At 36.0% G+C, this 25,751-nt stretch overlaps 1 protein-coding gene across 3 annotated transcripts; it reads left to right on the top strand.

Annotated features, from left to right (window-relative positions):
* The first annotated feature begins 8,849 nt into the window (after positions 1-8,849).
* MEI1 (transcription coactivator) lies at positions 8,850-24,089 on the top strand. 3 transcript variants are annotated; one of them, XM_039042828.2, is made up of 17 exons: positions 8,850-9,140; positions 9,230-9,272; positions 9,584-9,705; positions 9,805-9,912; positions 11,457-11,601; positions 11,744-11,835; positions 12,509-12,602; positions 12,735-13,224; positions 13,376-13,518; positions 13,698-14,026; positions 14,520-14,684; positions 21,023-21,313; positions 21,454-21,858; positions 22,031-22,075; positions 22,152-22,237; positions 22,857-22,950; positions 23,763-24,089. In XM_039042828.2, the coding sequence occupies exons 1-17, from the start codon at positions 8,961-8,963 to the stop codon at positions 23,838-23,840; spliced, it is 2,910 nt and encodes a 969-aa protein (XP_038898756.1). In that variant the 5' UTR covers positions 8,850-8,960; the 3' UTR covers positions 23,841-24,089. The 3 variants fall into 3 exon arrangements, with proteins under 3 accessions (XP_038898756.1, XP_038898755.1, XP_038898757.1); XM_039042827.2 differs by having other exon boundaries at positions 13,376-13,527; XM_039042829.2 differs by having other exon boundaries at positions 9,000-9,140; positions 9,531-9,705; positions 13,376-13,527.
* The last annotated feature ends 1,662 nt before the right edge of the window (positions 24,090-25,751 follow it).

Below are 25,751 nucleotides of genomic sequence, written 5' to 3'. Positions count from 1 at the left end.
TTGGGTTGGTAGGGTTAGCAACCCGAATGACCCGAATAAGGTCTCCAACCCAACCTTAAAATTCAGGTCGGGTTGGGATGCTGGGTTATTTATTTATTTATTCTTTTTTTTTACGTTTTTTATTAACTTAAAATACTTAAATATGTGTACAACACATACTAATAATTAAAATTTCATAAAACTCAAATGTTAAATATCAAAAACTAAGATATCTATTACAAATTTCATACAAACATCATAAAAATATATATGAGTTATAATATTTATAAATAATATATACATATATATATTAATAATTCGAATTGGGTTGGGTCAAATCGAATTTTTAAAAGTGCAACCCCAACCCAACCCAACTTGAAAAGAAACATAAAAAATTCAAACCTAACCCAAAATTAAAACTAATCCAACCCAACCCTTACAATTTGGGTTGGGTAGTCTAGGTTGTTTGGGTTATCAAGTCATTTGAACACTCCTAATTTACATACTGGTAAAGAATTTTCTTCTAACTTGTTTAGCAGTCCACTCTTAACCAACCTCTTAATCCTATTTAGATTAATAGGACTTAGTCTTAAATGCCAAAGATGAGCATTTTCTTTTGGAGAAACCTTTCTTCTTTTTGTTTTATGTGGTTGCAATGTTGAACATTTCAACATTATGAAGTATTTTAAATACTAACGACCTTAGTACGTATAAGTTACTTTCGTTTGTTGCAAAACATTTAACAACACCATTTTCGAGACAAATACTTTATCAAAAATAAAAGATATATTATAAGAGTGTTTTAACAAACATGAAATTGAAATCAAGTTCCTCTCAATATTAGGAACATAGTAAACATTGCCCAACAGTATAAACTTTGAATCGAAAAATAACTTTAAGCTCCCAACTGCAACCGTCAAGACGACTTCCCCTATTCCAATCCGTAGAGTTATCCCTCCAGCCTCAAGCTGCTTCTAGGAACTAATTTCCTGTAAAGAAGTACAAACATGATTAGTGGCTCCTAAATCAAGTATCTAAATATTTTTATCATTTTCTACTAAACATATTTCTAGAACCAGTAAATCATATTTACCTTATTCTTTTTGGCCAAATATTTAGGACGATTTCTCTTCTAGTGCTCATCCTGATTGCAATGGAAGTAGGTTCCTTTTGCAACTCTAACCTTTTTGTCCCTTTGGACAGTAGTAATAGTGGTGGCTTTATTCCCCCTTTTCACCATTTTTCTTATTCCACTTCTTGAAACTAGAAGAGGACGAAGGTACAAACTTAGTTCCAGAGGTTGAACCTTTGTGGAACTTCTTATTGGATAAGGCAACATTTTCCTCCTCACTGGTCTTTTTGACTTTCATTAAAGACTCAAAAGTCTGCAACTCATTAAGAATGGTGGTAAGGTTGTAGTCAATTTTGTTCATAACACAATTGCTACGGAATTGTAGAAAATTATCTGGTAGAGATTCCAGAATAAAGCTCACTTGATTGGGCTCATTGTTGAGACCTCCGTTCATCTGGGCAACATTGAAATGAAGCATCATGTTAAGGACATGTTCCATAACAAACAATCCTTCTGCCATCCATGCATTGAAGATGAACTTAAGACCATCATGCATGGCTTGTGAGGAAGGTTTTCCAAACATGTCATATAGTGATTCTGTGATCTCGCATGCAGTCATCATGATCTCATGTTTTTTTACTAAGACTTCAGTAAAGCATGCCACAATGTAGACTTTGGCCTTATCATTGGCCTTGATCCACCTCTCATAAGCATCATGAACATTTCATGAAGCATTGGGCCCAGGGATCGGAGGGCATTCCTCTATCGGAATGAATTTAAGGTCGCCTATGACCAAGACAGTATCTATCGTATCATTCCTATTGGATCTATACCAGCACGCAGCAGAAGAAATCGGGATCTATAAGCATTCTAATTCATTAATTTTGGTTGAAAAGAAACATGCTAAAAACAGAGTTTAATGGGTTTCATGAACATACCTTGGCCAAACCAACAAAATCTCCATTTCCAACTGCAAAATCCTCTGAATCCTTGTGTAGACCACCACAAGATCTTCCCTACTATCCTCTTGGTGCTATATATTGAGTTGTGGGACTCAAAATAAGCTGAAATCAAAGGGAAAATGGAGAAAACTCACTGAACAGAACCCATTGAAGAACACCTTCTTCATCCAAAATTTTCAGCAAAAATGCAGTCGGTTCTCATGCCTTTCTTCACTCCAATCTCTTCAATATATTACAGACTATCATGCAAAGAGATGTGCTGCATGGAAGACAGCTCATGCTTGGAGTAAAGCAAAGGAAAAAGTGGGTTCCATGTAAGTTACTTTGAAGATGAACTTGAAAACCCATTTTCAAGTTTTGTGTGATTTTTCCATTTTCCAAAAATCCAAAATTGATTTAAAAATAATTTTTTATTTCTAAAATCAAAATTTATTAATTTTACAAATTAATTTCAAAAATTAATTTTCTAATAAAATTAATAAATAATTATTTAAACGTGAAGAAGAAAAATAATCCACAAAGTTAAGTTCATTTCTTCCCTTTTTCTTCATTAGAAGCATGCTTAGGTCCTTTTGTATGTTTATCATTTGAATATTTCCATGAGTTCACTGATTTTAGTTTCTCACGAAGTGGAGACTAGGTCTTTTTTCACGAAACAAACCTTACCCTAAAAAGGATCATAATAGTATATTTAAAGGGAGAGATGGTAACCCATTCTCCAAGCTTTTCCACTTTCTTCTTTTTAGCCTACTAATTAATTAACTATTATTTAATCAATTAGTATACAAATTAAATAACTATATACTAAATCAAATTTAATATAAAGTTAATTAATTAATTAACATACAAATATCACATACTTATATACATACATCTCTTTATGAATCTAATTCATACAAATCTATTATTTGAATCCCATTCAAATACATCTCTCTTATAATATAATTTGGATTATAAATCATATCTATCATAATTCACTATACTTTATATTAATCATATTAATATAAAATTCCTTTAATTAATTTGAACAATTCAAATCATTCCTTTTTACTATCCTTAGCGAGCTAACAATGGGACCTTATGGACCTACAAATTAGAAGCTCTAATGATATAAGATTAATTTAATTAAACTCTTTTAATTAAATCAATAAATATTCATTTACTACCGATCACTCTATTAAAGATCGATAGCTGCATTATTCACACTATAGATGTATTTCTATGTTAATGGATATAATAAATCAACAGTGAGTCGACCCCTCACAAATTGCTCATAACGACAGCTAAGTTAAAATATTGTTTTACCTCTGTAGTTAAATTCAACTCCTTAAGTATCACTGATTTCTCTAATAAACAAACAGTTTATAGTCCAACTATAAACGAACACTTCTCGGGCCAGTGAGAGGTCGAGATCTCATTGTTCAAGACCTGAAACCAACTATTAAGGGGGTGATTTATCAACTTTCCCTATGATCGAGGATGAGTGAATTCCTTCTTGTGTAGTTGTGTTCCCAGCTCCTTAGTCGGACAAATCCCTAAAATGGTAAGCTTATTGAGTTGGCTAATACAACCACTCTTACCCATGTGGATCAAAGGATTGCCCTCATAAATAGGAGTTCACAACTTACTCAGGATTAAGGTCAAGTCACCTATGGTCATCCTAGTGAAATATTGATTTCTTCAGGTAGAAGAGTTATAAAGAGAAACCAATTATTTCGCGGTCCGGTATTGTATAAAATCTTTATACATGATACCCCCACCCACATATCTCAACATAGACAATATAGTCCATATTGTTTGTAACATTTACAACTCATGTAACAATTACAAAGTGAGCTGTATTTATAATGTTACTAGGATAAGACACTTAACTTTATCCATCTACTGCAAACCCTTTAGGATATAATTTGAACGTGAACCACTTGTATGTCTACCACATACTGTTCAAGTTATATCACATAACCTTGGATCTTAATTTATTGGATTGAAATAATGCAGTTTGAATGTCAAATAAAATACCTCTTATTTTATTAAATAATTGATTTGTTCTTTCAAAATGCAAACTATAAGAGATATGAGATTTAGGTCACTAAATCCAACAACAATAACAAAAAGGAATTAGATTTTCCTGGAGCAGGGTCAATGCAGTCGCATTGATGAGTCACAATCAACAATAAACTAAAAATTTCACTAGTCCCCAGCAACGACACCAAAAACTCAATTAATCGGATGCATGAGCAACAAAATGTTATGTATACGTAAGGTCTAAGTGCAAGCATACACTATCAATGAAGCAATAAACTCAGAGTATTCCAAATGTCAAATCTCACATGACTAGATTGATTTCAAGTTAATCATGACTATAAATCAATGAAACAGAGGTACCAAGAAGAGTTTGTATTATGATGAATGAGATAAAGCTTTAGAAATAGTAAACAATGATAATCAAATATGGGCAAGCAAAGTTTCAACATTTCAAGTGCCATGCCTTAAATGATGAAGCCACATCACTCCTGAAAAATGAATTACACATGAACAAAAAACTACACCTATTCGGTCTTATATAAAGTTTCGTTAGGTGGTATAAGCAGCTAATGCCTAATGTTAAGTTTCTTTATCCTATGATGCCCAAGTCCTATTTCTAGGCTCGAAGTCCCATATCGCTTTGTGGCATCCGCTTACGCCCTAACCTTCTCGACATTAGAGCTTCACTAGATCGTTAAATTAAGTGGCCAATTTAACTTACCGATTTTATCTTTTAACTCGACAAGAGAATGTGTAAAATAAGATGGTTTGTTGTGCTACATAACTTAATTCATAACAACCCTAAGGCATCCACATTGTCGAACCCTTAGAAAGATTTAGCCCACAGTAAATGATAAAATAACATACTTTATTAAATCATAAATCATTGCTACAATGTAGAGTATGGTTGATGGGGATGAAAATAAAAGAACTACAATAAATAAATGAATGCAAATGCTAGAAAATACAACTCAAGGAGTCTTGGAACCAATCCTCAATTTATAAATCAAAGCGCACAAATAAAAGCCATAAAACATGTCATGTATCAACGACTCTTTATTTAGAGGGGACAAAACCCTAGGGTTCCCTTTGACCTATTTAAAATAGGATTTAGTGAGGCTGATTCAGTCTTTTGAGGTAGGTCGAGGATGTGGGGCACGAGAAGTGGATGTTGAAGGAAATCGGAAGCGAGATTTCTATGAGCAGTCGAAGAAAGATAATCCAAATCACAATCGTGAATGAACATAAAATTTATAGTCGACTTCAAACAAACGGTTATACAAGTAATACAGAAATTACAGCATGAAAAACTCAAATGAACATAGAGCAAACTCTACGCACATTTGAAGATGTGTCTCCACACTCTATTGCGCGACCGCTCGAGCAATCAGCAACCTCGAATGCTCGATCTACGCGACTGCAACATCGCAATGAACACAGCATGAACACTTCGTGCTCCTCCTCAACGATCTCCTCGGTCACGAACTCTTTCGCACCACGAACGACCTCCAAAAAACCTTGATGGTGTTGAGGTGAGTCTGACACCACCAAAAAGGCCACCTTGGTATTCTCGGTGTGAGAATCCAGAGGGTGGGCTCTATTCGGACTTGGTATGAGGCAGACGAAGGAGGAAACACCGATCGTGTACACGACCGAGCAAGTGGAAGATGGAGGAGACCTATCATATAGGTCGATGCCCAATCGTTTAGCTAAAGCTAAGCGATCGTCTAGCAAAAGCTATGCGATTGTTTAGCTCGGTCTGTCGCCTACAGACTCTACATGATCGTTTATTTTGGGTAAGTGATCGTCTAGCAAAACTATGCGATCGTTTAGTAAATACTGCACGATCATTTAGCTCACCACTACATGATCGTTTAACTCGCCCAGCCGTCGTTTAGTAAATCCGTATTTACTTGACGACTCTATGAGTTTCTTTTGCGTGAGAAATAAAAACTAAAAAAACTTTTTAGCGTCTATAAATGATCTTTTCAAAATAGGAAAATCATTTTTTTAAAAACTCACGGTTACCATGAATCCAATAACCACCCACTCATTTAGTTATTTAAAGAAAAAGAATTAATTATCCAATAATTAATATTATTATAAATATAAATGATAACCAACTTATCATACTATATTTATAACCTATAGCTTTAATATTTCATCGCGTGAAACATATAAACCATAGTTCTTTTTCTATTTCATGATACTTAATGTAAATCTCACTTACATCATACTGATTATATCATATATAATCAAAATATATCTTGTCAGTTTGAACATTTCAAATCAACACCAATAACTGATCCTCAACTGAATCTATTAAGCTACCAAGGGGACCTCATGGACCTGTAGCTCGAAGCTCCAACTGTATGTGAATAGCTGACTAAACTATTTAGTCATATGATCTACCATCTATTAACTGCCAGACACTCCAGTAAAGACCGATAGCTGAACTCTCCTTACCACAGATAGATTATGTGTCAATCTTAATCAATCAGTAGTGCGACAACCCTTCACAGATCACTGTAAGTACAGCTTGGCCAATAACCGTTATGCCATGTAGTTACATCTAACTCCTTAAGTACCATTGATCCCTCTAATGAGCATAAGTTATAGTCCTACTATGACTGAGTCCTCTCTTCCAAAGAGAAGTTGTGGCCACTATGTTCAAGCCCTAGAATCAGCCCTTGAGGGAGCAATCTCTCTACTTATCCTTACTTCGGAAAAGGAGTGAATTCCATCTTGTGGATTGAGTTCCCAACTCCCATATCAGACAAGTCCCCAAAAAGGTAAGCATGTTGAGTTGGCAATCTGGCCACTCTCACACATACTAATCAAAGAACTGCTCTCAAAGGTAAGAGTTCTCAAAACACTCGGGATTGAGGTCGTGTCCCCTATGGTCGTTTAGGTGAGATGTAAGTCTCTAGTATCAACGACGTTATATATAGAGTTTAGTCATCTCGTGGTCCAGGTCTTATACAAACTCTTTGTATAGGACATTCCTGTTCGCACGTCTCCACGTGAATGGTCAGGATCTACCATCTGTAGGAGTTTACAAACTTGCAAACCTCTACAAAGCGGGCCGTATCCGTAGTGTCACCAGGATCAGGTATCCCACCTTAATTCTTATACTATAGACCTATTTAGGTTATCCCTTAAGGCATGATCTACTTGTATATCACGTATACATGCTTAAGTTCACATAAGATAACCAAGAAGTTTTATTTATTGGATATGAGTAAATGCCATGATTAAATAATACTTATTGTATTCATTGAACAATGTGTATCTTTACAAAACAACGAGACTCTGGGAGAATTAGGACACCAATCCCAACAGATGTCCATAGAGGAGATGAATGACCTTGCCCCCAAGGCCAAGGTAAACTAACTTCCTTACCTTTTATCCCCCTCGCCCTTTTCCTGCACTATTTCAATCATCGTATAACTTGAGCATTCCCAAAATACTCCTAGTGTTATGTCCTGTTTGAAGTTTTCCATTCTTGGTAGGGATGCAAGGGTAAACCGAAAAACCCCAAAATACCAATAAAAACCGACCAAAACTGCTTCGACTTAGTTCATTACCGATTCGGTTCAATTTTTTATTTTCACATTTCAAAAATCAATTAAAATGAGTTAGTTCTGGGTCTGGTACTGAACAAGGATGAGTCCCTATGTTTCACAATGTTACATTTTTAGTCATTATGAGTTTGATTTTAATTTAGTTTATAAGTTTCAAAATGTTACAATTTTACTACAAAGACTTGAGTTTTCTTTCATATTGGAACTCAAGTTTGAAGATTTACACACTCAATGTTGATTTTTCACTAAAACTCACTTTCAATTTCTAGTGTTAATATCTCTTAATTAATTTTAAAAATAAAAAGAACTACGACTAATGGTGTTTACTATTTTCCACCACCACTAAAATTAAATTTTCATTCCATAATTATTTAAAATTAATTAATAGATATTAACATTAGAGACTGGAGTGTGTACTCAATAAGAAATTAATGTTAAAAGTGTAAATATTCAAATTTAGGAACCAAATTGAAATAAAACTTGAATCTCAAGGGTAAAATTGTATCATTTTGAAATTTAAGGACTAAATTAAAATCAAACTCAAAATGTATAACATTCTAAAACGTAGGAACCAAATAATAATTAGACAAAAAAATTAGAGACTAACAAGGTATTTTTTTCTTGTATAATTCAACCTTATTTATTTATTTATTTATTTTTTTATGAAAACTTCCTTAAAACAACTAAACATCAACATAATCTTCATGGAAAATAGAGGACGACCAATCTGAAAAGTAGAACTCCCAACAAGCTTCATATACTTCATGAACAGGAAAAGTGGAAAAAAAATAATAATAATACACCAATATAATATTTCAATATTTCATTCAACAAAAATTTAAAGTAATTATTTTAAATAGTAAAACTGTTAAAAAAATTTATAAATATAGTAAAATGTCACAATCTATTCGTGATAGACTGCAATGGACATACTTATAGATGTTGATAGCTCGTGATACATGTCTATTATGATTTATCGTGGATAGACAATGACATTTTATTATATTTATAAATAAACTTGTTACTTTTTTTTTTTTTTTATTTGAAAACACCTGTGAAAATTTAATTTTCGCCTCAAATTTAATATTAGCTAAAGCTAACGGTCGAAGAAAATATAATTAACGGTTTGACTAGGTCAAATGTACGTTGTTGTACAAGAAAATATACGGTTGACCAGTCAATGGACGGATGGGCTACATACACTAAAACCTCATCTCACAAAAGACAAAACCCTTCCCGCCATTTTCACTCTCACTCGTTCCCTCGTCTGATTTCCCACGGAATCCTCTCGCTCGTCGGAGCTCGTCGAGAAAGGTGGTAGACGAAGCAACGGCCGAGATGCTGAAGCCGAAGCCATTCGCCGGAGCTAATGTGTTTGTCTCCCGCAATCTTGTCGCTCCGGAGATGTTCGACGCTCTTCACGACGCTCTCAAGCAGAATGGGGCTGAGGTTTTCCTTTGTTGCGATCCCTCTCGAAACGGCCCTAATGATTATCATGTTATCTCCTCCCCCGATCATGTATGAAACGCCCAATCCATTTCTTGTTCAATTTATGACCCTACTTCGGATTGGCTATGTAATTATTGGTTTTTGATTATTGCTTTCAGGAAAAGTTCGAGGATCTTCGTGCGAAGGGATGCAATTTGCTAGGTATGGTTGTTGTAGGTTTAGTTAATTTGTAGTTCCGACTTTTTTTTTTTCTTTTGCGGGGATAGGATTGGAGAGCAATTTTCGACTGGAGAATGAGATTAATAGGAAATTGAATGTCTCGATTAATTTGACGAATGTTACAGTTACCGAGTTGCAGTTAAACTTTCTCAATGACGTGCGTAGTAGCCCAGTATTATATACTTCAGTGTTCTCTGTTTTCGAATAGGCAAACCTAGTTGTTTGAAATTTTCATTACAGTCCGACGCCTGGAACTTGGTGCGTCGCTGACGACTTGCATTTCTGTTCGGAAGGTCCTCAGTGCGTGATGTCATGTGCAAAAGAGCACAGACCCCTTCCTCAACAGGGTTTTACTTGCTGCCTTGCAATGGATGGTGTGAAAATTCTAGCATCCGGATTTCAGGAAGATGAAAAGGTACGTTGCAAATGTTCCTATTTCACCCCTCTTTTTTAATGACTAATTTTATTTTTGTAGAAGTATGTTTCTTAATTGTAACACAAAATTGCATTGCAGGTTGAGATAGGGAAGTTAGTTAATGCAATGGGAGGAGTATTGCATATGAAAGCATCACTAGATGTCAGCTTTGTTATTGCGAAGAATGCATTGGCTGCTAAATACAAGGTCGTGTTGCTTGACGTGATGTGTATGTGTATTTAGGCTCTTTCATTCATTTTTTTAAAATATCTCCACAAATTTTTATACTCCAAAATTTACAATTTCTGACAATTATAATTCTAAATTTGAACAAGAGGAGGGATTGAAAGACCAGATCTTGAAAGAGGATGGTTTAGGGTTGGCTCAGGTGGGGGTGGGGTTGGAAAGGAAAGGATTAGTGATAGTTGAAACATGATTATTTGAAACACTATTGTAATTTGTGACCTAGAATACTGGCAATGATATGGGAAATACTAATAATGTCATAGCCTTGTTTAAATTACCAGGAAGAATTATGAGGAAAAGGCCTGTAATCTTTATGATACTAAAAAACATTATAACAATCATGATGCAACAGCGTCGTTATCTTAAAATCTTTTGCATGCAGCATAATTGATGTCATCAATTAAGGCACAACTAATATCTAATGTCGTTTTTATTTTATTAAAGGCAAAATGACTCCAAAGAACTACTGCTTGAAATCACTTTTCTGAACTCAAAGTATTTATTCTATGCTTCATACTGAAGTCAAGTTTGTTACTTCACCACACTTTTAACTTAATGTAGGAACAATTTTTCTCTTTGAGTTTAAGAAATTGGCTGAATTTGTTCGTATTGATTGAATAAGGTAAGCTGCTGGCTATATGTTAACACTTAACTGTACGTGATAGATGAATTTAATTAACCGAAGCTTATGGATTCCTTAATCTGCATTTGCTATTTCTTCTCTTGTTTTCTACCCTAAATCCATGCTAGGTTATATTGAGACACCGTACACATATGTTCTATTTAGTTAAGGTAGGTTTTTAGTTTGATACATTACAGCAATTCTTTATGATGGATATCCTGTATGTCAAGTTTTGAAAGAAGCTGAACTTCTCTGGTTGATGGTAGAAAAATGGTCTTGAACTGAAGGTGGTGCTTCTTTTGGACATGCATGGTTATTGGATGGTTGGCATGATTTTATATTTAATTTTAAGGGCAAATATCAATTTATACCTCTAAACTTTGAGTGTTGTATCAATTAAAACTCCGAACTAATAACTGTATCAATTTAAGCCCTAAACTTCCATAAGTGTATCGATTTACCCCCTCCTCCAGATTTTGTTCCGTCAATATTATATGAAACATATGATTTGAGTCAATTAAACTCCAAAATTTTCATTATCCAATCAATTTAGACCTATAATTACGATTACATTTGGAAATCATCATTATCAAATGTGCAGTAGACTTTTTCAAATGTTGGTTTGACAAAATGGATGACTAGAGTAAATGCTTGAATGATTCTCGAAAGGAAAATTCTGATTAAGAGTCTAAAATGATTAATTTATGAAAGTTTAGGGGTTTGATTGATATAATTATAAGTTTCGCACGAGCTTTTCCAAAAAGAATGTAGTGGAGGGTGTAAATTAATACACTTATAAAAGTTCAGGGTTTAATTCTATTCTGTCTTAAATGTATTGCAAAGATTTTGACATATATGTTTATGTTATTTTCTCTGTTTGCAGTGGGCACTAAACATTTCAAAGAAACCAATTGTGACATTTGCTTGGTTACAACAATGCTGGATTGAACATCGTGTAGTGCCTCAGGAGGGATATCGAGTCCTTCCATTTTCTGGATTGAATATATCGGTATCTAGGATTCCTGCAGGTTGTGTTTTATAATATTTTACTTCTTCTCAGGGAAAATTATTCCCTTGTATTTTTTCTTGTATTTTTTCATTTTTAACATCTATAGTCCTTTTGGGGACATCTGATAATATTGTGTTTGTTCCATCATTTCTGGGTCTCAGGTGAGCGCAAGGAGATTGAAAAGCTTATCTTGCAAAATGGTGGAAGATATTCTGCCGATCTTACAAGAAAGTGCACACATTTGATATGTGATATATCCTTTTTGCAGTTTTTTTTTCTAGATCACTTTTGATATTTTCACTCTCTTTTTCGTTTGAAGCAGTCAAATTTATATACTGAACAATATTTTTCTCTTCTTCTTTTTTTTTTTTAAATAATAATAAGAAGCCTCTGGATCTTTCAAAGGGCCTCTATTTCTTTTTAAGTACTATTATTGGTTGTATTTGGCTGTAATGGTCGTAATTGCTTTATTTTATTTCATTGTATTTTGAGCGTTAAGTCTCACTCATATATGAGTATTAACTTAATCATTCATTATTCTTTCCCATCTGGTAGCAATGACCCTTCCCAATGTCAGGTGATTCACTTATGATGATAACCATGCTTTTAATGATCTTTACTGGCTGTAGTTTCTTTGCCATATCTCTTAGAACAATTTAAGAGGATGTGAAATTGACATGAATGAGATACTGCCTCATCCAAGAACAAAATTGATCACAATTTTTTGTTTCTCGACAATCTCTCTAGTCTCTGTTTCAGGTGGAGTGATGGGAATGACTAACCATTCTCACGCATGTTTGTTTGTATGGTCATTGTAAGCATGCTGCTTGCATAGTCAATCCATTTCTAATAGTTGCATAATATGTTTACTTATTGGTATTCAATATTCTTGTTTGAATAAAAAGTTTTCTTTAATGATTAAGTAAGCTCCTGAAGGTGACAAGTACAAGGTTGCACGGACATGGGGCCGTATCAATATTGTTACTCGGAAATGGTTTGATCAGTCCATAGCTAGAAAAGGTAGTAATTCGGGTTGTATATTTGAAAACAAATATGATTTTTAGATTGTTGGCAGTTAGTATTTAGTCGTCAAACAATTTTATTATTTTGCTAACTTGTTTGAAATCCTTTTTTTATCCTTTTAATTGTTAGCATGTCTTAATGAGGAGTTGTACCCTGTTGGTAGCGTTTCTGGAACTTCGAATAAAATGACAAGGGGTTGTTTGACTGCTCACAATAGCCAAGAGAAGATTACTGGGAACTTGCAAGCTGTACCATCCTCATTTATTGCTGATTCAAATTTCTCAGCAGTTTCTGGTCCTGGGTTTTCAGATATGGATTTTGAAGCTACTCTTTCACAGAGCACATCTATGTTTTCAGATGCTTCTCATTTTATAAATGAGGTTGATGTTGAAGTGCCAGTTGTGATGGGAAAGAACGAAGAAAACACTGATAATTGTATTGCAAATGACTTTCAGTCTGAAAACGACCTATATTTGTCAGCATGTAGAATAAAAGTTGTTGGGTTTGAAGCTTCTGAGATGCGGAAGATTGTGAATATGATTCTCAGAGGTGGAGGCTCCCGATACATGTTGTTCAATGACAAATTAACACACATAATAGTTGGAAATCCCTCGGAAATGTAACTATCTTTTTTACTTTAATTGCAACATAGTTTTAGTGAACTGTATCGCGTGAATTTGTGAGCTTGCCAGTGCTGTGAGCTTTTTGATTTTATTTGAATGATCTATCCGCCTATTTTGAAATTGGTTTTATCATATGTCAAATGGCAGGGAGAAAAAGGAGGTCAGAGATATTGCAGCTTCAGGAGTCATTCATGTTGTTAGAGCCAACTGGCTTGAAGATTGTGATCGTCAGAAGAAGGAGATCCCTATTCTTGGTAGACACATGGCATATGATGAACTTATTCCTAAAGGTTTGATATGTATGGTTCATATTCTAAGCTATCTGTCTTTTTGAATGGCAATCTTAAACTACCATCATGCAGAATAACTGCAAATTTCATCTGGATGCATGACCAGTATTTGTTTGGAGATCCCTAGCCTGTTTGTCTTGTTTGTCTTATTATAAATTTTCAAGCGGGTTACTTTGCAGCATCCAGTAAAACGAGCACCATCGTTATGGATCCAAATAAAGTTCCGAATGTTCATCCAAGCGTGCCATCAAATGTGTTAGAAGGAAATGTTCATGTTAGAATTGGAAAGACATCGACGACAGAGGAAAAAATTGAAGAAAAAATTGAAACAAACGTGAGTGGTGACAGGACCATGAAATTATCCCAGAAAAGCCACCAATGCGTAGCAAATGGTACAAACAAGAGTCAAGAAAAGATGTGGCGTGATTTCATGGTTCCAAGTGGGAAGTCATCATGTGTGTTTAAGGGGAAAATATTTTGTTTTTCTAGTTCCTTTCCAGAAGATCGGGTATGTTGTGAAGATTCCTTCCTCTTGTTTTGAGCAACATGATTTAAATTGTTCATTATACACCTTAGGTTTTAGATACATTATTGTGGTACATAGCATCCATTTTGTAAAAAAGAATAAAGTAGGGTCTCTGTATTCAATATCAGATGAGTTGAAAGTAGGTTATTAGTGCAGCTCTGGGAGCTGTTTCTAGTTCAAAAGTTCCAGCTCCAACTCCATGATTTTGAAAGCATGAAAATGGAGTAGATATAATTCTCGATCTGGTGTTTCTTTAACACTTCCATTGTGTTAAGAGAATGATATTAAAAAATTTAAGATAATTTGGCATTTGAAAATATTACCATTTTCATTTAGCATTGAAGAATATGCCTTTGAAAAATTTATCCATTTTATTTTTTAACATTGTAACAAAATTCCATCAACTTCTGACTTCCGTAATCCCAAATATTATATATATATATTCTGATGATCATATTTGAAACTCTTCTACTAGAGGGCTGAAATTGTAGAGTGGATAAATCAAGGGGGAGGGGAGGTTGTTGAAGATCATACAAAGCAGAAAGTGCACTTCACTGTTGAATGTCATGGTGAGATACCAAGGAGTACAGATGTTCATACTACTTACGTGTCAAGTCATTGGGTCCGATCATGTTTAGAGGTACAATTGATTGTCTTATTGTGATTTCTATTTTCGAGCTCTACTATTGGATTTTGTTTGTGTTTCCCTTTTTGGACATAAAAACTCGTCCAAAAAGTTTTGACGGAGTAGTATGTTTTATTGTCCAATTTCTCTTTGATGAAATGTCTATCAATCTCCACATGTTTTGTCCTATCATGCTGAACAGGATTATTTGCAATACTTATTGGTGCTTTATTGTCACAAAAAAGTTTCATCGGGAGTTCACTGTCTTGATGGAGATCCGTCAAAACTTTCTTCAACCAGATCTCCTCACATATCCCTAGGCTCATGGCCCTATATTCAGCTTTAGCGTTACTTCTGGCTATAACTCCTTGTTTTTTACTCCTCCAAGTAATCAAATTCCCCCACACAAAGGTGCAATACCCAGACATTGACTTTTTGTCAACAACAGAACCTACCCAGTCAGAATCGGTGTAAGCTTCAATGCAACGTTTATCAGACTTCCTGAACATCAAGCCCTTACCAAAACTTGTCTTAAGATATCTTAAAATGCGTTCAACAGCCGTCATATGTCCTCGTAGGAAGCTTGCATAAATTGACTGACAACACTCACCGCGTAAGATATATCAGGTCTAGTATGGGATAAGTAAATTAATTTCCCAACTAGTCGCTGATATCTCTCTTTATTGATGGGAACTCTGTTATCCATATTACTAAGCTTTGTATTATATTCCACAGAGGTGTCAACAGGCTTACACCTGGTCATACATGTCTCTTTAAGTAAGTCAAGAGTACACTTCGGTTGAGAGACTGAAATACCCTTTTTTGATCGAGCAACTTCGATCCCGAGAATGTATCTCAGCTTTCCAAGATCTTTAATCTCGAACTCCTCGACCATTTTCTTTTTTAGTCTCATAATCTCAGTAGCATTGTCTCCAGATAAAACTATGTCATCAACATAACAAATGAGGACTGCAATCCTCCCTTAGATCGACTTCTTTGTAAACAACGTGTGGTCTGAGTGCCCTTGATTATACCCTTGGGATTTTACAAAAGTGGTGAATCTATCAAACCAAGTCCTCGGAGACTGTTTTAACCCATACAACGACTTTCTCAGTTTGTAGACTTGATGCTTAAACTGACTCTCGAATCCCAGGAGGAGGACTCATGTAGACTTCCTTTTCCAATTCCCCATCAAGAAACACATTTTTTACATCTAGTTGATGAAGAGGCCAATCTTTGTTCTCTGCTAGTGATAACAACACCCGGACAATATTAAGCTTGGCCATGGGAGAGAAGGTTTCTGAGCCGTCTATCACGAAGGTCTGAGTAAAGTCTTTGGCAAACAGTCTAGCCCTATACCTGTCAATCGTCCTATCAGACTTGTATTTTACGATAAACACCTATTTTCATCCAACCGTCTTATGTCCTTTGGGGAGAATGACCTGATCCCACATCTTGTTCTTCTCAAGAGCCCTCATTTCTTCCACAATTGCAGCCTTACATTCAGGAACCTTCATTGCTTCATGTATGCTACTTGGTATCATTACTGTGTTTAGGCTGGTGGTGAGAGCCTTGAACTTGGGTGACAGGTTATTGTAAGACATGTAACTGTGCATAGGATACTTTGTATAGGACCTAGTGCCTTTCCTCAGGGCAATGGGAAGGTCGAGAGAAACGTCAAGATTCTTCATTTCGTCCAACTTTTCACTGCATTCGGATCACTCTCATTTTCTTATTCTTAACTTTTTTCTTTTGAACGACCTTGTTAGAGCAAAGAGGGAAGATTTCGGGAGACTCTGCTTGGCAAATTATACTGAAATAATTTAACAGAAATCATATTTCCACATTGATATTTTTGTTCCATAGTAATCTATACTCTTATGACATGGGTAGTTTTTGAATTTGTATAGGACCATTGAACCGGCCCAACCAGACATAAAAACATCCCTTTCCATGTCTTCGGATACAACCCGGTCGTCTGCTCTAGTGGTTTATCTTCTGAGGGATCTTCCACATATTCATCCTCCTTAGTACCACTTTTAGTATCTGGAGTTTCCTCAACACTGTTATTTTTAATTGTTTCTTCATTGCTCATGGTGTCCTTGGCAGAACCGTCAACTATTTTTTTCATCTTTACCCACACTGCAAACATCATTCTTAGCACAAGTACCAATATCATTAGTGGCAGGAATACAAATACCTGAAATTGATGTTGGGTCAAACTCATGGACTGGAGTCGGAGAAACGATAGGTGGCATTGTTTCCTTCCTGAGATTCTTCCTATAGTATGTTATCCATGGGACTTGATTGGTAGGAAGGACTGTGTTGACAGGCTCAGGTTCAAAAGACAACTCTAAGGGCATTGAAGATGTGTTCCAATTAGTCTTTCACTGGAATTCTCCCCCTAAAGATGACTAATGGGAAAAAACGGTTGATCCTCGAGGAAGGTAACATCCATGGAAATGAAATATTTTCGAGAGGATGGGTGATAACATTTATACCCACGCTAATAGAGTGGATACCCAACAAACACACATTTCTGAGCACGAGGGGTAAACTTCGTGCGATTAGGACCATGGGTGTGAACAAAGACTACACACCCCAAACACTCGGAGAGACACATCAGGGATAAGACGGATGGTTGGATACGACTCTTTGAAACAGTCAAGAGGATTATGGAAGTTCAGGACACGAGAAGACGTGTGATTAATTAGGTGGACGGTAGTAAGTATTGCATCCTCCCCTAAATAGGAAGGAAGAGAGGTAGATAACATGAGAGAACAAGCAACTTCCACCAAATGGCGATTCTTTCGTTCGGCCATTCCATTCTGCTGAGGAGTATAGGCACAAGAACTTTGGTGGACAGTTCTCTTTGATGCGAGGAAATTTTGGAAGGAGTTGTTAAAGAATTCACGCCCATTGTCACTTCGCAGAATTGCGATTTTTGTGTTAAACTGTGTCTCTACAGTGGTATAGAACTGTTGGAACATCGATGCCACCTCAGACTTATCTGTAAGAAGGAAAACCCAAGTAAGTCGAGTGTGGTCATCGATAAAGGTGACGAACCAGCGTTTACCGGTAGTGGTAGTGATGGGTGAGGGGCCCTAAATATCACTGTGGATAAGGGTGAAGGGCCTGGATGGTTTGTAGGGTTGAGAATAGAACGAGACACGACTCTGTTTAGCCTGAATACACACATCACACTTTAAGGATGAAATATTAACATTGCGAAACAGATGCGGAAATAAGTATTTCACGTATTGAAAACTGGGATGCCTAAGGCGAAAATGCCATAACATAAAATCATTCTCAGAAGTAGAATAACACGAAGAAACGAGACTAGTCCTATAACAATCCCTAGAGGAAGTATCATCAGTCAGGAAATAGAGTCCCCTATCGTGCGGGGCAGTGCCAATCGTCATCCCCAAGCTCAGATTTTGAAATAAAACAGAGTTTGGTGAGAAAATGGCTTGACAACTCAGATCTCTTGTAATTTTACTGACAGACAATAATTTATACGAAATCTTTGGAACATGTAAAACATCACACAACATTAAACCCTCAATCGGGGAAAGATGGCCTTTGCCTGCAACCGGAGCCAAATGACTCATCTGCAATTCTAATCCGTTTGTAAATTGATCAAATGAGCCGGTTAAATGGTTTGTAGCTCCTGAATCAACAATCCATGGTTTTTTACCATTAACACTAAGAAGGCCAAAGTACTGAACCGTATCTGACTGTGCAATGGCACTGACACCTACAACACCTGAATTATTCTGACCGTCTACTGGAGGTTGAACCTGAGGGTTTCCATTTGTCGAGTCACTCACAAAAGCACGCCCGGAGTTTGACTTGTCATGGGATTGTTGCCGTCTACTATTTGGAGGTCTCCCATGCAACTTCCAACACTGATCTTTCGTATGCCATGGCTTCTTGCTGTGTTCACAGACAGGAGGAGTCTATTCTGCTTATCATTGTCAGACCTGGAAGATTTCATAGCAAAAGCCGCGACATTTGTTGATGAGATTATCGGGTTATTCATGGCACTTGATCTGTCCTCTTTCAGACGTACCTCCGAACAAACCTCCATGAGGGAGGGTATGGGACGCTGGCCCAATATCCAGCTACAAATAGCATCGAACTTTGAATTCAACTCAGCCATAAAGTCATAAACTCGATCAGTTTCCTCAATTTTGAAGTGTTGGACTCCCCTGCAAGGACAATCCCAGACCATCTCTCGACACAAGTCCATTTCCTGCCACAGTAGAGACAATTTATTAAAGTAGGATTTCACGTCCATTGATCCTTGTTTATATTCATGGACCTGTTTGCGTAATATGTACAACTGAAAATCATTCTGTCTTTTTTAATATAATTTCTGTACGGCATCCCAAATGTCTTGGGCGGTTGTAGCATAGAGTAATGGCTTGCCAATCTGGGGTTCCATGCTGTTAACCAAAACCGATCGCAATAGAGAATCTTCTCCTTTTCAGATACGTTCCCGAGGTTCTCCTCGCCTCGGTTTCGGTATCTCTCCGTTATGTATCCAAATTTATGACGCCTTTCCAAGGCCATCTTGATTGATTGAGACCAGGAAAAATAGTTTTGACCATTCAACTTCTCTCCAATAATAAACTCTGTAGAATTTCCCATTGATCCAAACATAAAATTCGTTGTGGGTAAAGCAAGGAAAGAATTTACCGAATTCTCAGAATACATCAATATGTTAGCGGAGGGATCTGATTGGACTGTTTTTGAGTTTGTACCAAGAATGGCTCTGAGAGCTGCAATCTGCTGCTGGAGGTGGGCAAACTGATGTTGGACCTCATTTGGGCACACACTGATAGGTCCTATATTGCCCTGATTTCCTGGAACCTGTTGCGGTACAAGAGACTGAGACGAAGACTCTCCAAGTTCAAAGCCGCTTGAAGCCATCGGGATTAAACTATGACCTGCGTTGCTAATGCTTGGTGCGGCTAGAGGACCTTGCTGATAGAAGGAGGCACCATGGCTTGGCTGAAGAGAGCTGCCACTGATCGGCTCGGGTTGAGGACAGCCGTTGGGTTAGCGTGGCTGGAGGAGTTTGCAGGTCGGTTGAAGGAGTCGGTTAGGGCAGCGCCTAAAGGGAAGCCGATCTATTGGCTAAAGTTGGCGGTTGGAGCGATTGCTATTGGGCAAAGACGAACGGATGCGATCGGCGGGAATGGGTAGACGGATCGGCGTCGATTGACGGAAGAGCCACGACTGGATGGCCTTCAATCTAGTGAGCGGCGCAGGTGGGATCTGTGCTGATCGGAAGCATCGGGCCTTCGATCTGGTGAGCGGTGCAGGTGGGATCGGCGTGGATCTGAAGCGTCGGGCAAGTTTCGGCTGGGCGGCTCCATTGGTGGCAATCGGCTGAAGAAGATGAGGCAGCATGGTCTGAAGGTATCGTTCAACGGCTGCCTGTATTGTGGCTGCAATATCAACGTTTGGAGTTGATAGAGACTGTGGTTGATTTTCGTCAATGACGGCTAGGGTTTTGTTGCTATACTCTGATACCATGATGAAAAAAAGGAGAAGAAGAGAACACACAAGTTTAACGTGGAAAACCCTAGAACAGGAAGAAAAAACCACGATAGGAACTGATTTTTTATTATTTTCTGATACACTGATTACAAGAAGACTGCTCAAATAAATAGACAAGTAGGAAGCCCTAGGTGCATGATAAATTACAAAAAAGCCCCCTAGAGTAAATATTTATCTTCAACACATTTTTTTATTCTTTAATTTCCGATTTCGTAACATTGATATTTTAATGTTTAGGGGAAAGTGGTTACGTAAATTTCTCAGATGATCCATTAAGGGTGGTCAATTTTGGAAAACATATTTTGTCGCTCTGTTTTTTCTTCACTTTGTCTATATTTAGAAATATGAGTTCTATCATTTTGTGAGAGGTTTCTTTATGGACAAAATTAATAGGAGTTCAACATCTGAAGAAGTCTTTCTATGACCGTCCCTTGAACTTCAAAAGGTTTTCACTCCGTCCCTGTGGCAGCGACTAGATGCGTCTCAAATATTTTTCTGGAGGAATTGAGAAAGAATTGATGCATGCATCTGTTAAATGTGTTAAATTATGGCTTTGAAGTTTGAAGCCAATTTTGAATTGATAGCTAGAGTTGAAACTGCCATTTTTTGATGAAGTTTGATACTATTGAATCTGACGATGTTTAATTTTAATTTTAGTTTTATTATTTATTTTTACTGTTAACTTAATTATGTTCAATATTATAAACTGATATTGGAAACGACAATTGAACATTTATCTTGCTTTTGTTTGTTTACTGACTACTTCAAATAAATCCGTTGTGAAGGATGGATGCTTGTGGGATACCAATGGGCACATTCTCTATTCTCCTCTTCCTTGCCGTGTCCCTTTGTCTGGGTTTGAAAACATACGGTTCTGTGTTTCACAATATGATGATAAAGACAGAGTACTGTTAAGAAATCTGTGTTTTGTACTTGGGGCCAAGTTTGTGGAGAAGTTGACAAAGAAGGTAACACATCTAATATGTAAGTTTTCCGATGGGATGAAGTATGAGGCTGCTTGTAAATGGGGAATACATTCAATTACAGCTGAATGGATATATGAGTGTGTCAGACAGGTACCTTCAGGATTCTGGTGCTCTTCAATTATTTATGTGTTCATATACAGGCATGTCCTGATAGAAATGTAGAACCGGTTGTGTTTATCTTTCTTTTCTCTTAGACATGGAATGATATTGTTTGAATACAAATTTTTCAGAGTAAGATTGTTTCTCTTGATTTGTATCGCCCAAAAGAAGTTACAGCTCAAGACAGAGCGGCAGGCTTATGCACTGTCAGTCAGTTTCCTACTCAAACTGTCCAAAGGATAGCCAGCGAAAGTGAATCCCAGTTTCCTATCCATTCTGCTATCCCGAGAGACCAATCAACTGGAACTAACAGTAGCTCTATAGGAGAAGTTGAACAAATAAGTTTTACTAAAAAAAGGCGCAAGTTCCTTGACGAAGCTATACAAAAGCGTTCACTTTTTGTTGGAAACAGTTCCACTCATTTTGACTGCAATTTGAACTCCACAAAAGAAACTACATCAAAATCTTCTGTGGTAACTTCACACGTCCCTGATGTCGCTGCCGCAATTGAGGATTTGTTGGAGCAGACAACTAAGGTAAAATCCGGATAGGGCTTCAATACCATTACTTTTTTTTTTTTAATTAATATTCGTGAGTATCTGGACCAGCTTATGTGCATCTCGTGCATCTCGACTAATCTCCCGATACTATTGCTTTATTCTTTTTTCTTTTTTCCTCAAATCCTTTTTTTCCCCTTTCTTTTTAAAGATTCACGATCAGAAGTCACCTGGAAAGACTGACTGCGACAAAAGTGTATCCTTCTATTGGGATTTTGATTATTTAAACTTTTGGTTTCATTTGCATTTGGTTTAATCCTTAACAATACCAGATTTTCCCGCCCGACTGTTCGGGCGTTGGTCAAGACCATTCAGAAGCTCCTCCAATTGGTGGTTTATCCAACCAGTGGTCAAAAAGGTAAATTTTGACATTTTCTCCTCGATCTTCTTATAGAAAAACCATGCTGAATTGGTGTTTAATAAGAACGGTTGCTGAATGGAAATTTAGTGAGACCATCCAACAAAGTCATTATGAAAGTTGGTTTATTTCTCTTCTCTTTTCTTTTTTTTTTTTTTTAAATAGATTTTTTTTTGTATATTTTTTTAGTCTTCACTGATGAATTGTTTCCTAGAATAATAAAATTTATACTTTCTTTCAAAATAGGTTATTTTGTATAATAATATTAATTGCAGAACTCAAATAATCCAGATTGCTATTCTTAAAATCCAGCATTCAGAAATAAATGGTATCCTTGAGTAGTAATTTTTTTTCCTTATAAAAAAATCAATTTTGGAAATAATGGCAGTAGCTTATTTTTTAAAACTAGCTATTAAAGACCCCTGTATTTTGAGGTGATTTTAGCCTAATGAAAACTTTAGTGTTTATTTCCATTAAAAATATTGATTAAAAGAGCATTTCATTACTCAATCCTAAAAAGGCTACATTGAAATTACTCTGAGACTATTAAGTACAAACACAATTCAGTTTTGCCTTTGTAACCTGGATTTTGAGACTTTTGTGTCCTGTATGTGCTCAGAGCTGAAAGAAAAGAAGACGTCAACAATCCTACTACTGGAGATGGGAGTGTAGGCATATATGATGGCTTTAGTGAAACACAAACTGAGTCTCAGGTGTGTGCACATTTTTTCTTTTTGTCAATTATAATTATAACTCTATCAATTATAGTGATGGATTTTTTAAAATTGTCACCCTTTCTGTTGGCTTGATTTCAAGAGAACTAAATAAACTACAACTTATAAGATTTTAAAATCATTATTGAAGTTGAAATTGATACTAAGAAGAAACTCATTATTTAGGCCACATTTGGTAACTAGTTTTGAGTCTTTTGAAAATTAAACCCATACGCACCCCATTCAACCTCTAAATTTCTTGTTTTGTTATCTATTTTCTACCAATGTTTTCAAAAACTAAGTCAAGTTTTTAAACACTTAAAAAAAGAGTAGTTTTTAATTTTTTTTTTAAAAAAGAATTTGGCTAAGAGTTAAACTTTTTTACATAAGAAAGATGAAAACCATGACAAGAAATTGAAAGAAAATAGGCTTATTAAAAATCTAAAAACAAAAAACTAAGGCCCAATTTGGTATTTGGTAACTATTTGGTTTTTGATGTTTGAAAATTAAGCCCATAAACACTCCTACTTCTAAATTTCTTGATTTGTTTTCTATTTTTCACCAATGTTTTTAAAAACCAAGTCCAATTTTGAAAATTTAAAAAAAGTAGTATTTAAAAACTTGTTTTTGTTTTTAGAATTGGGTTAAGAATTCAACTCTTGCACTTGCACTTAAGAAAGATGCAAATTATTGTAAGGAATTAAGAGGAAGTATGCTTAACTTTCAAAAAAAAAAAAAAAAAAAAAACAAAATAGTTACCAAATAGAGCTTTAATTGTCGATTCTGGTCTGTTAACAACTCAATGCTTGTAGGTTGTGGGTTATGAAGAGGATTTGTCAGGAAGGCAAATGCTCATAGACAGAGTTCGAACTCGGAGTAGCATGACTTGAAACTACATCTGCTCTTGTAAATACACAAAGCCTTAAAGATCGTGGTAGGACTAGCTGCTGCGTTTTGAAGGTTTGATTAGAAGTCCTTTTCCAAATGAGTTTAATGTTATTCAAGCATTATTTCCATTTAGGAGTTGTAGAAAATATTTGAACCTTGATTGGTTGTATAGTTATAACCAAAAAGACCAAAAAAAAAAAAAAAAAAAAAGAAATCATTGAAAGATCAGTTTTGCATGGGGTTTTTATCCATTGTCTTGTGATTCAATGACATCTTGGCACTTGTAAGCTGGAAATTGAGCTATACTAAGCCGTTTTGCAAGTTATAGCCGTTTTGCAAGTAACACAGAAGATTTGTGGAGATTTTCGGCTAACTGATGGATGGTTATTCTACTGCCCTCTAAAAGGTAATATCTACTCATTTATTTGAATTTGGTATTTTCCAATTACGATAAGCGTGGAAAATTTCTATTGAGTTATTTTGTAACGACCCGACTTCCTAGGATTCAAGTTAGACTGTTATTACCGGCATGCATGCATAAAATTTAAAACGACACCATTTCATAACTTAATAAATACCAAATAAATAGTGAAAATAAAAAGATTGCATCAAAACTAAATAATTAAAATCTAAGTCTCAGGGTACCCAATCAAATAAAAAACAAAGAAACCAATCTAGAAAACTCTCTAAAGGTCACAAATGCAAATAACGAAACTTAGTGAGTTTGAAATACTAAACCAAGAAACGAAAACATAGGAAATCTTGAAAACATAAGCGGAAGCATATGACTAGTCCTTGTGGCTCGATCATGGATTCCACTTGTCATTCGTTGGCGTACTCTTACCCTTACCTGAAAAATAAAACATGGAAAGAATGAGTATAAAATACTCAGTACGTAATCTCACTACTGGGGTCAGGCTAGACATCTATGTCCTCTAGATGCCGATCTCTGGTGAATGTACATAATTCTCTAGCTTTCATGGAGCATAAATAAATATTTGAACTCATCCTACCGTAATTAAAAGTATCCACAACCTCTAGTGAATCCCGAAGGAAACACGGCCTTTGGTGAACTCTGAAGGAAACACAACCTCTGGTGAATCCCAAAGAAAACACAACTTCTGGTGAATCCCGAAGGAAACATCACCTCTGGTAAATCCCGAAGGAAATACCACCTCTAGTGAATCCCGTAGAAAACATAACCTCTGGTGAACCCTGACGAAGGTCACCACCTCTAGTGGGTATCTAACTAGTGGTAAGGATGCTATCACTATAGTAAACATCACATGCATCATAACATAGCAGAATTGCATATAACAAAAATATCGAAGTCATGCCAGCATTCAAACATCTTTCATGTGTAATTAGTTCCTCAAAGTCTCAAATGAAGTCATACATAAACATCAAACTAAACAAACAACCTCGGAACCGCAATAAAACTTTAAATTTTCGTTACCTGGCACACAGGCAGTTCCAGTAATAAGATTACTTACCTCGAATTGAACTTCCAAAAAAAAAAAAAAAAAAATCAACTTAACCAAAATAGTCTCCACAAAATAACTCCCGAGTTAAATCCCCTAACACAAAACACAATACTAAATTTCAATCTTTGGAGTCAAAACCAAAACGTACCAAGTTTAATTCAATGATCATCAAATAATTTACCCTAAACGAAACTTGATTATGGCCATTCCCAAGATTTTAACTCCAAAAATCTCCCCTTAAACGGATTCTAATTCCAACTGATGACGACTTGGAACCTTCAAAATATCAGAAATCAAGCCAACGTTTAATTCAATAATTAGTGGGTGTCTAAAAACCAACAAGGATCACAACACTTACCAATTCTTTGCCTGCTCTTGACTCGAACCAAACGGACAACAGTGCCCCTCCTTCCAAAACTCATCCTACAT

The sequence above is a fragment of the Benincasa hispida genome, chromosome 9, assembly GCF_027475165.1.
Source record: "Benincasa hispida cultivar pf3 chromosome 9, pf3_genome.v1.1, whole genome shotgun sequence".
In the NCBI taxonomy this organism is placed as follows: domain Eukaryota; kingdom Viridiplantae; phylum Streptophyta; class Magnoliopsida; order Cucurbitales; family Cucurbitaceae; genus Benincasa; species Benincasa hispida.
This window is presented reverse-complemented; position numbering and strand designations above follow the sequence as displayed.